General features: G+C 48.8%; 1 protein-coding gene across 1 annotated transcript in view; it reads left to right on the top strand.

The window, feature by feature from the left end:
• The window catches only part of LOC139257290 (beta-adrenergic receptor kinase 1-like), a gene marked incomplete at both ends in the record, with an annotated part of 167,815 nt that overhangs the window by 32,513 nt on the left and 123,914 nt on the right, over positions 1-11,388 (top strand). The window contains 3 exons of the mRNA XM_070874426.1: positions 1,371-1,449; positions 3,703-3,830; positions 6,433-6,527. Of these exons, the coding sequence (XP_070730527.1) occupies positions 1,371-1,449; positions 3,703-3,830; positions 6,433-6,527 (302 nt within the window). The remainder of the gene's footprint in view (positions 1-1,370; positions 1,450-3,702; positions 3,831-6,432; positions 6,528-11,388) is intronic.

Below are 11,388 nucleotides of genomic sequence, written 5' to 3'. Positions count from 1 at the left end.
CACATGCACTCTCACACAGTCTCACACTCTCACACACACACACACAGCCTCACACTCACTCAAAGTGCGGGGAGAGTTCCGTGTTGCAACATAGAAACATAGAAAATAGGTGCAGGAGTAGGCCATTCGGCCCTTCGAGCCTGCACCACCATTCAATAAGATCATGGCTGATCATTCCCTCAGTACCTCTTTCCTGCTTTCTCTCCATACCCCTTGATCCTTTTAGCCGTAAGGGCCATATCTAATTCCCTCATGAATATATCCAATGAACTGCCATCAACAACTTTCTGTGGTAGAGAATTCCACAGGTTCACAATTCTCTGAGTGAAGAAGTTTCTCCTCATCTCGGTCCTAAATGGCTTACCCCTTATCCTTAGACTGTGACCCCTGGTTCTGGACTTCCCCAACATCGGGAACATTCTTCCCGCATCTAACCTGTCCAATCCCATCAGAATTTTATATGTTTCTATGAGATCCCCTCTCATCCTTCTAAACTCCAGTGAATACAGGCCCAGTTGATCCAGTCTCTTCTCATATCTCAGTCCTGCCATCCCGGGAATCAGTCTGGTGAACCTTTGCTGCACTCCCTCAATAGTAAGAATGTCCTTCCTCAGATTAGGAGACCAAAACTGAACACAATATTCCAGGTGAGGCCTCACCAAGGCCCTGTACAACTGCAGTAAGACCTCCCTGCTCCGATACTCAAATCCCCTCGCTATGAAGGCCAACATACCATTTGCCTCATTCACCACCTGCTGTACCTGCATGCCAACCTTCAGTGACTGATGAACCATGACACCCAGGTCTCGTTGCACCTCCCCTTTTCCTAATCTGTCACCATTCAGATAATATTCTGCCTTCCTGTTTTTGCCACCAAAGTGGATAACATCAATTTATCCACATTATACAGCATCTGCCATGTATTTGCCCACTCACCTAACCTGTCCAAATCACCCTGCAGCCTCTTAGCATCCTCCTCACAGCTCACACCGCCACCCAGCTTAGTGTCATCTGCAAACTTAGAGATATTACACTCAATTACCTCATCTAAATCATTGATGTATATTGTAAATAGCTGGGGTCCCAGCACTGAGCCCTGCGGCACCCCACTAGTCACTGCCTGCCATTCTGAAATGGACCTGTTTATCCCAACTCTCTGCTTCCTGTCTGCCAACCAGTGTTGAGCGATCCCGGTAACCACGGAGTGCCGATCCCTGTGGAGATGGTAAGACCCTCACCAGCCCGGTTGCCAGGAGCAGCAGCAAAGGCCGGTGCTGTGTCCGTACGCCGCGGAGGGTCTGAACGTAGATTTAGGCCGCACTGGCTCACCGTATCCTCAGCCTTACCCGCTCTCTCTCTCTCTGTGACAGGACTGTGCATTCATCACTCGTCTCACTTACGCCTTTCAGACGCCGGACAAACTATGCTTGATCCTGGACTACACCGATGGTGAGTGACCGGTCACATACTGACTGCCCACCTTCTACAGAAGATCATCAGAAATAGGAGCAGGAGTTGGCCATTCGGCCCCTCGAGCCTGCTCCACCATTTAATACCATCATGGCTGATCCGATCATAGACTCAGCTCCACCTCCCTGCCCGCTCCCTTATCCCCTTATCGGTTAAGAAACTGTCTATCTCTGTCTTAAATGTATTCAATGTCCCGGCCTCCACAGCTCTCTGGGGCAGAGAATTCCACAGATTTACAACCCTCTGAGACAAGAAATTCCTCCTCATCTCAGTTTTAAATGGGCGGCCCCTTATTCTAAGACCATGCCCCCTAGTTCTAGTCTCCCCCATCAGTGGGAACATCCTCTCTGCATCCACCTTGTCGAGCCCCCTCATAATCTGATACGGTTCCATAAGATCACCTCTCATTCTTCTGAATTCCAATGAGTAGAGGCCCAGCCTCCTCAACCTTTCCTCATAAGTCAACCCCCTCATCTCCGGAATCAACCGAGTGAACCTTCTCTGAACTGCCTCCAAAGCAAGTGTATCCTTTCGTAAATATGGAAACCAAAACTGCACGCAGTACTCCAGGTGTGGCCTCACCCATACCTTGTATAGCTGTAGCAAGACTTCCCAGCTTTTATACTCCATCCCCTTTGCAATAAAGGCCAAGATACCATTGGCCTTCCTGATCACTTGCTGTACCTGCATACTAACCTTTTGTGTTTCATGTACAAGTACCCCCAGGTCCCGCTGTACTGCGGCACTTTGCAATCTTTCTCCATTTAATTAATAACTTGCTCTTTGAGTTTTTTCTGCCAAAGTGCATGACCTCACACTTTCCAACATTATAATCCATCTGCCAAATTTTTGCCCACTCACTGAGCCTGTCTCTGACCCTTTGCAGATTTTTGTGTCCTCCTCACACATTGCTTTTCCTCCCATCTTTGTATCGTCAGCAAATTTGGCTACGTTACACTCAGTATACTGACACCAGTCAGTGTACAGATATCTCCCTGAGAGAGAGGGACTGAGAGACACCAGTCAGTGTACAGATATCTCCCTGAGAGAGAGGGACTGAGAGACACCAGTCAGTGTACAGATATCTCCCTGAGAGAGAGGGACTGAGAGACACCAGTCACTGTACAGATATCTCCCTGAGGGAGAGGGGACTGAGAGACACCAGTCAGTGAACAGATATCTCCTTGAGGGAGAGGGACTGAGAGACAGCAGTCAGTGTACAGATATCTCACTGAGGGAGGGACTGAGAGACATCAGTCAGTGTACAGATATCTCCCTGAGGGAGAGGGGACTGAGAGACACCAGTAGGTGTACAGATATCTCCCTGAGGGAGAGGGACTGAGAGACACCAGTCAGTGTACAGATATCTCCCTGAGGGAGAGGGACTGAGAGACACCAGTCAGTGTACAGATATCTCCCTGAGGGAGAGGGGACTGAGAGACACCAGTCAGTGTACAGATATCTCCCTGAGGGAGAGGGACTGAGAGACACCAGTCAGTGTACAGATATCTCCCTGAGAGAGAGGGACTGAGAGACACCAGTCAGTGTACAGATATCTCCCTGAGGGAGAGGGGACTGAGAGACACCAGTCAGTGTACAGATATCTCCCTGAGGGAGAGGGACTGAGAGACACCAGTCAGTGTACAGATAGCTCCCTGAGGGAGAGGGGATTGAGAGACACCAGTCAGTGTTCCGATATCTCCCTGAGGGAGAGGGACTGAGAGACACCAGTCAGTGTACAGATATATCCCTGAGGGAGAGGGGACTGAGAGACACCAGTCAGTGTACAGATATCTTCCTGAGGGAGAGGGGATTGAGAGACACCAGTCAGTGTACAGATATCTCCCTGAGGGAGAGGGGACTGAGAGACACCTATCAGTGTTCAGATATCTCCCTGAGGGAGAGGAACTGAGTGACACCAGTCAGTGTACAGATATCTCCCTGATGGAGAGGGGACTGAGAGACACCAGTCAGTGTACAGATATCTCCCTGAGGGAGAGGGGACTGAGAGACACCAGTCAGTGTACAGATATCTCCCTGAGGGAGAGGGGATTGAGAGACACCAGTCAGTGTACAGATATCTCCCTGAGGGAGAGGGGATTGAGAGACACCAGTCAGTGTACCGATATCTCCCTGAGAGAGGGAGGACTGAGAGACACCAGTCAGTGTACAGATATCTCCCTGAGGGAGAGGAACTGAGTGAAATACTGGCCTGTGTTTCTCCCTACCCAGGAGGGAATCTCCAGACTCTGATGCATGACGGAGAGTTACAGGAAATGGAAGCTCGGTTCTACGCTGCTGAGATGATCCTGGGTTTGGAGTATTTGCACAAACATTCTGTGGTCCACAGGGACTTAAAGGTAGGAGACTCGTAAGTGCATCACTCGTTCCTTCTGAGGCACCTTCTATCCCACCCAGTCTAATCCCACTCTCCCCCCTTTAATATCCCACCCAGTCTAATCCCACTCTCCCCCCTTTAATATCCCACCCAGTCTAATCCCACTCTCCCTCCTTTAATATCCCACCCAGTCTAATCCCACTCTCCCTCCTTTAATATCCCACCCAGTCTAATCCCACTCTCCCCCCTTTAATATCCCACCCAGTCTAATCCCACTCTCCCCCCTTTAATATCCCACCCAGTCTAATCCCACTCTCCCTCCTTTAATATCCCACCCAGTCTAATCCCACTCTCCCCCCTTTAATATCCCACCCAGTCTAATCCCACTCTCCCCTCTTTAATATCCCACCCAGTCTAATCCCACTCTCCCCCTCACTCCCCGCCCCCTTTAATATTCCCACCCAGTCTAATCCCACTCTCCCCCACTCTTCCCCACTCTCCCGACACTCTGCAATATCCCACTTAGTTTAAGAGTGGGATTAGACTGGGTGGGATATTAAAGAGGGGAGTGACTGGGGAGACTGGGATTAGACTGGATGGGCTATTAAAGGGTGCTGGGAGTGAGGGGGAGAGTGGGATTAGACTGGATTGGATATTAAAGGGTATGGGGAATGAGGGGGAGAGTGGGATTCGACTGGGTGGGCTATTAAAGGGTAGGGGAATGAGCGGGAGAATGGGATTAGACTGGGTGGGATATTGAAGGGTATGTGGAGTGAGCGGGAGAATGGGATTAGACTGGTGGGATATTGAAGGGTATGGGGCGTGAGCGGGAGAATGGGATTCGACTGGGTGGGATATTAAATGGTATGGGGAGTGAGCAGGAGAATGGGATTAGACTGGGTGGGCTATTAAAGGGTATGGGGAGTGAGGGGGAGAATGGGATTAGACTGGGTGGGAAATTGAAGGGTATGGGGAGTGAGCGGGAGAATGGGATTAGACTGGGTGGGCTATTAAAGGGTGTGGGGAGTGAGGGGGAGAGTGGGATTCAACTGGGTGGGCTATTAAAGGGTAGGGGAGTGAGCAGGAGAATGGGATTAGCATGGGTGGGCTATTAAAGGGTAGGGGAGTGAGCGGGAGAATGGGATTAGACTGGGTGGGATATTGAAGGGTAGGGGAGTGAGCGGGAGAATGGGATTAAACTGGGTGGGCTATTAAAGGGTGTGGGGAGTGAGGGGGAGAGTGGGATTCGACTGGGTGGGCTATTAAAGGGTAGGGGAGTGAGTAGGAGAATGGGATTAGACTGGGTGGGCTATTAAAGGGTAAGGGAGTGAGTGGGAGAGTGGGATTAGACTGGGTGGGATATTAAAGGCTGCAGAGAGTGAGGGGAAGAACTGGATTCATGGGATTGTGGGCGTCGCTGGCCAGGCCGGCATTTATTGCCCGTCCCTAATTGCCCCGGGAGAAGGTGGTGGTGAGCCGCCTTCTTGAACCGCTGCAGTCCGTGTGGTGAAGGTGCTCCCACAGGGCTGTTAGGGAGGGAGTTCCAGGATTGTGACCCAGCCACGATGAAGGAACGGCCGATATATTCCCAAGTCGGGATGGTGTGTGACTGGGAGGGGAACGTGGAGGTGATGGTGTTCCCATGGACCTGCTGCCCTTGTCCTTCTAGGCGGTAGAGGTCGCGGGTTTGGGAGGTGCTGCCGGAGAAGCCTTGGCGAGTTGCCGCGGTGCATCTTGTGGATGGTACACCCTGCAGCCAGGGGGCGCCGGTGGTGGAGGGAGTGAGTGTTGAAGGGGGTGGGTCGCGTGGCCCATCGAGCGGCCTGCTTTGTCCTGGATGGTGTCGAGCTTCTCGAGTGTTGTTGGAGCTGCAACTCATCCAGGCAAGTGGGGAGTGTTCCCTCACACTCCTGACTTGTAGATGGTGGAAAGGGCTTTGGGGAGTCAGGAGGTGAGACACTCACCACAGAATACCCAGCCTCTGACCCGCTCTTGTGGCCTCAGTGTTTATGTGGCTGGTCCAGTTAAGTTTCTGGTCAGTGGAGACCCCCAGGATGTTGGTGGTGGGGGATTCGGTGATGGGAATGCAGTTAAATGTCAAGGGGCGGTGGTTCGACTCTCGCTTGTTGGAGATAGTCCTTGCCGAGAGATGGACTGTGGCTGGACTGGACAAAATGGGGTTATTCTCTTGAGAGCAGAGATGGTTGAGGGGAGATTGACCATAAAAGCACAAGATAAAAGGTCACGGGGCTGGGGGTAATATATTAGCATGGATAGAGGATTGGCTAACTAACAGAGAACAGAGAGTCGGGATAAATGGTTCATGCTCTGGTTGGCAAACAGTAACGAGTGGGCTGCCGCAGGGATCAGTGCTGGGGCCCCAACTATTTATAATCTATATTAGCGACTTGGAAGAAGGGACCGAGTGTAACGTCGCCACGTTTGCTGATGATACAAAGATGGGCGTTGAAAGGCTCCCTGTCTGTCTCTCTGTTGGAGGAGGGAGGACGGGGGGGCAGAGGGGAGGTATGTCAGCCAATGATCGCTCCCCTTCGATGGAAGGCCGTTTGTTGGCCGCCCATTCGTTGACTGACTGCTAATCTTCTCCTGATTCCCCCTTCCAGCCGTCAAACGTGGCGCTGAGCACGAGCGGCCATCTCAAGATCGCAAATATGAGCCTCGCCTGCGATTTCGCCAGGAGCCTGCCTACGGCCACAATGTGAGTAGTGACATTTTACATCCCCACGTCTATCTCCCCCACCCACCTCCCAATTCCTCAGAAACCCCACCCCCTACCTGCCTCCTGCCTTCACTCCTTCAACTGTAGCAGCAAACCTGAGGACTGGGAGAAATTTAGAATTGAGCAGAGGAGGACTAAGGGTTTAATTAAGAGGGAAAATAGAGTATGAGAGGAAGCTTGCTGGGAACATAAAAACTGACTGCAAAAGCTTCTATAGATATGTGAAGAGAAAAAGATCAGTGAAGACAACCGTAGGTCCCTTGCAGTCAGATTCAGGTGAATTTATAATGGGGAACAAAGAAATGGCAGACCAATTGAACAAATACTTTGGTTCTGTCTTCACGAAGGAAGACACAAATAACCTTCCGGAAATACGAGGGGACTGAGGGTCCAGCGAGAAGGAGGAACTGAAGGAAATCCTTTTCAGTCAGGAAATTGTGTCCGGGAAATTGATGGGATTGAAGGTCGATAAATCCCCAGGGCCTGATAGTCTGCATCCCAGAGTACTTAAGGAAGTGGCCCTAGAAATAGTGGATGCATTGGTGATCATTTTCCAACATTCTATAGACTCTGGATCAGTTCCTATGGACTGGAGGGTAGATAATGTAACCCCACTGTTTAAACAGGGAGGGAGAGAGAAAGCGGGTAATTATAGACCGGTTAGCCTGACCTCGGTGGTGGGGAAAATGTTGGAATCAATTATTAAAGATGAAATAGCAGCGCATTTGGAAAGCAGTGACAGGATCGGTCCAAGTCAGCATGGAATTATGAAAGGGAAATCATGCTTGACAAATCTTCTGGAATTTTTTGAGGATGTAACTAGTAGAATGGACAAGGGAGAACCAGTGGATGTGGTGTATTTGGACTTTCAAAAGGCTGTTAACAAGGTCCCCCACAAGAGATTAGTGTGAAAAATTAAAGCACGTGGTATTGGGGGTAAGGTATTGACATGGATAGAGAACTGGTTGGCAGACAGGAAGCAGAGAGTCGGGATAAATGGGTCCTTTTCAGAATGGCGGGCAGTGAATAGTGGGGTACCGCAAGGTTCAGTGCTGGGACCCCAGCTATTTACATAGCAACATAGAAAATAGGTGCAGGAGTAGGCCATTCGGCCCTTCGAGCCTGCACCATCATTCAATAAGATCGTGGCTGATCATTCCCTCAGTACCCCTTTCCTGCTTTCTCTCCATACCCCTTGATCCCTTTAGCCGTAAGGGCCATATCTAACTGCCTCTTGAATATATCCAATGAACTGGCCTCAACAACTCTCTGTGACAGGGAATTCCACAGGTTAACAACTCTCTGAGTGAAGAAGTTTCTCCTCATCTCGGTCCTAAATGGCTTACCCCTTATCCTAAGATTGTGTCCCCTGGTTCTGGACATCCCCAACATTGGGAACAATCTACCCGCATCTAACCTGTTCAATCCCGTCAGAATCTTATACATTTCTATGAGATCCCCTCTCATCCTTCTAAACTTCAGTGAATAAAGGCCCAGTTGATCCAGTCTCTCCCCATATGTCAGTCCTGCCATCCCGGGAATCAGTCTGGTGAACCTTCGCTGCACTCCCTCAATAGCAAGAACGTCCTTCCTCAGATTAGGAGACCAAAACTGAACACAATATTCCAGGTGAGGCCTCACCAAGGCCCTGTACAACTACAGTAAGACCTCCCTGCTCCTGTACTCAAATACCCGAGCTATGAAGGCCAACATACCATTTGCCTTCTTCACCGCCTGCTGTACCTGCATGCCAACTTTCAATGACTGATGTACCATGACACCCAGGTCTCGTTGCACCTCCCCTTTTCCAAATCTGTCGCCATTCAGATAATATTCTGCCTTCATGTTTTTGCCCCCAAAGTGGATAACCTCACATTTATTCACATTATACTGCATCTGCCATGCATTTGCCCACTCACCTAACCTGTCTAAGTCACCCTGCAGCCTCTTAGCGTCCCCCTCACAGCTCACCCCGCTATCCAGTTTAGTGTCATCTGAAAACTTGGAAATATTACACTCAATTCCTTCATCCAAATCATTGATGTGTTTTGTAAAGAGCTGGGGTCCCAGCACTGAGCCCTGCGGCACTCCACTAGTCACTGCCTGCCATTCTGAAAAGGACCCGTTTATCCCGACTCTCTGCTTCCTGTCTGCCAACCAGTTCTCTATCCACGTCAGTACATTACCCCCAATACCATGTGCTTTGATTTTGCACACAATCTCTTGTGTGGGACCTTGTCAAAAGCCTTTTGAAAGTCCAAATACACCACATCCACTGGTTCTCCCTTGTCCACTCTACTAGTTACATCCTCAAAAAATTCCAGAAGATTTGTCAAGCATGATTTCCCTTTCATAATTCCATGCTGACTTGGACCGATCCTGTCACTGCTTTCCAAATGCGCTGCTATTTCATCTTTAATAATTGATTCCAACATTTTCCCCACTACTGATGTCAGGCTAACCGGTCTATAATTACCAGCTTTCTCTCTCCCTCCCTTTTTAAACAGTGGTGTTACATTATCTACCCTCCAGTCCATAGGAACTGATCCAGAGTTAATAGACTGTTGGAAAATGATCACCAATGCATCCACTATTTCTAGGGCCACTTCCTTAAGTACTCTGGGATGCAGACAATCAGGCCCCAGGCATTTATTGGCCTTCAATCCCATCAATTTCCCGAAAACAACTTCCCGCCTAATAAGGATATTCTTCAGTTCCTCCTTCTCACTACACCCTCGGCCCCCTAGTATTTCTGGAAGGTTATTTGTGTTTTCCTTCGTGAAGACAGAACCAAAGTATTTGTTCAATTGGTCTGCCATTTCGTTGTTCCCCATTATAAATTCACCTGAATTTCTGAATGCAAGGGACCTACGTTTGTCTTCACTGATCTTTTTCTCTTCACATATCTATAGAAGCTTTTGCAGTCAGTTTTTATGTTCCTGGCAAGCTTCTTCTCGTACTCTATTTTCTCCCTCCTAATTAAATCCTTTGTCCACATCTGCTGAATTCTAAATTTCTCCCAGTCCTCAGGGATTAATGATTTAGATGAAGGAATTGAATGTAATATCTCCAAGTTTGCAGATGACACTAAGCTGGATGGCAGTGTGAGCTGTGAGGAGGACACTAAGAGGCTGCAGGGTGACTTGGACAGGTTAGGTGAGTGGGCAAATGCATGGCAGATGCAGTATAATGTGGATAAATGTGAGGTTATCCACTTTGGTGACAAAAACAGGAAGGCAGAATATTATCTGAATGGCGACAGATTAGGAAAAGGGGAGGTGCAACGAGACCTGGATGTCATGGTTCATCAGTCATTGAAAGTTGGCATGCAGGTACAGCAGGCGGTGAAGAAGGCAAATGGCATGTTGGCCTTCATAACGAGAGGATTTGACTATAGGAGCAGGGAGGTCTTACTGCAGTTGTCCAGGGCCTTGGTGAGGCCACACCTTGAATATTGTCTCCTAATCTGAGGAAGGACATTCTTGCTATTGAGGGAATGCAGCGAAGGTTCACCAGACTGATTCCCTGGATGGCAGGGCTGACATATGAGGAGAGACTGGATCGACTAGGCTTATATTCGGTGGAATTTAGAAGAATGAGAGGGGATCCCATTTAAAGATATAAAATTCTGATGGGATTGGACAGGTTAGATGCAGGAAGAATGTTCCCAATGTTGGGCAAGTCCAGAACCAGGGGTCACAGTCTCAGGATAAGGGGTAAGCTATTTAGGACCGAGATAAGGAGAAACTTCTTCACCCAGAGAGTGGTGAACCTGTGGAATTCTCTACCACAGAGAGTTGTTGAGGCCAGTTCATTAAATATATTCAAGAGGGAGTTAGATGTGGCCCTTACGGCTAAAGGGATTAAGAGGTATGGAGAGAAAGCAGGAAAGGGATACTGAAGTTGCATGATCAGCCATGATCATATTGAATGGTGGTGCAGGCTCGAAGGGCCGAATGGCCTACTTCTGCACCTCTTTTCTATGTTTCTATGTAAATAATAACTTGCTCTTTGATTTTCTTCTGCCAAAGTGCATGACCTCACACTTTCCAACATTATACTCCATCTGCCAAATTTTTGCCCACTCACTTAGCCTGCCTATGTCCTTTTGCAGGTTTTTTGTGTCCTCCTCACACATTGCTTTTCCTCCCATCTTTGTATCGTCAGCAAACTTGGCTACGTTACACTCAGTCCCTTCATCTAAGTGGTTAATATAGATTGTAAATAGTTGGGGCCCCAGCACTGATTACAATCTATATTTACCGTATTTGATCAAGTATCAATGGAGCTGGTTATTATCGCGACATTCACATCCTATCGAGACTAACCTTTTTCTAAATTCCGCCAATACAAATCGCAAAGTGCCGCAGTACAGCGGGACCTGGGGGTCCTTGTGCATGAAACACAAAAGGTTAGTGTGCAGGTACAGCAAGTGATCAGGAAGGCCAGTGGAATGTTGGATTTTATTGCAAAGGGGATGGAGTATAAAAGCAGGGAAGACTTGCTCCAGTTATACAGGGTATTGGTGAGGCCACACCTGGAATACTGCGTGCAGTTTTGCTCTCCAAATTTGAGGAAGGATATACTTCCTTTGGAGCCAGTTCAAAAAAGGTTCATTAGATCGATTCCGGAGATGAGGGAGTTGACCTCTGAGGAAAGCGTTGTGTATGGAGAAAGAGTCAGACTGAATACTGTGAGATCAAAGTAATGTATGACCTTAGTCTTTAATTGCAGGTCTCCAGAGTGCCTCTCCAATCTGTGACGCCTCCTTAAATACCTGTGCTCCCAAGGGTTTATGGGATCCCTTGGGAGTCCAGGGGATGAGCCCTCTGGTGGCTGT

The sequence above is a fragment of the Pristiophorus japonicus genome, unplaced genomic scaffold, assembly GCF_044704955.1.
Source record: "Pristiophorus japonicus isolate sPriJap1 unplaced genomic scaffold, sPriJap1.hap1 HAP1_SCAFFOLD_819, whole genome shotgun sequence".
In the NCBI taxonomy this organism is placed as follows: Eukaryota; Metazoa; Chordata; class Chondrichthyes; family Pristiophoridae; genus Pristiophorus; species Pristiophorus japonicus.
This window is presented reverse-complemented; position numbering and strand designations above follow the sequence as displayed.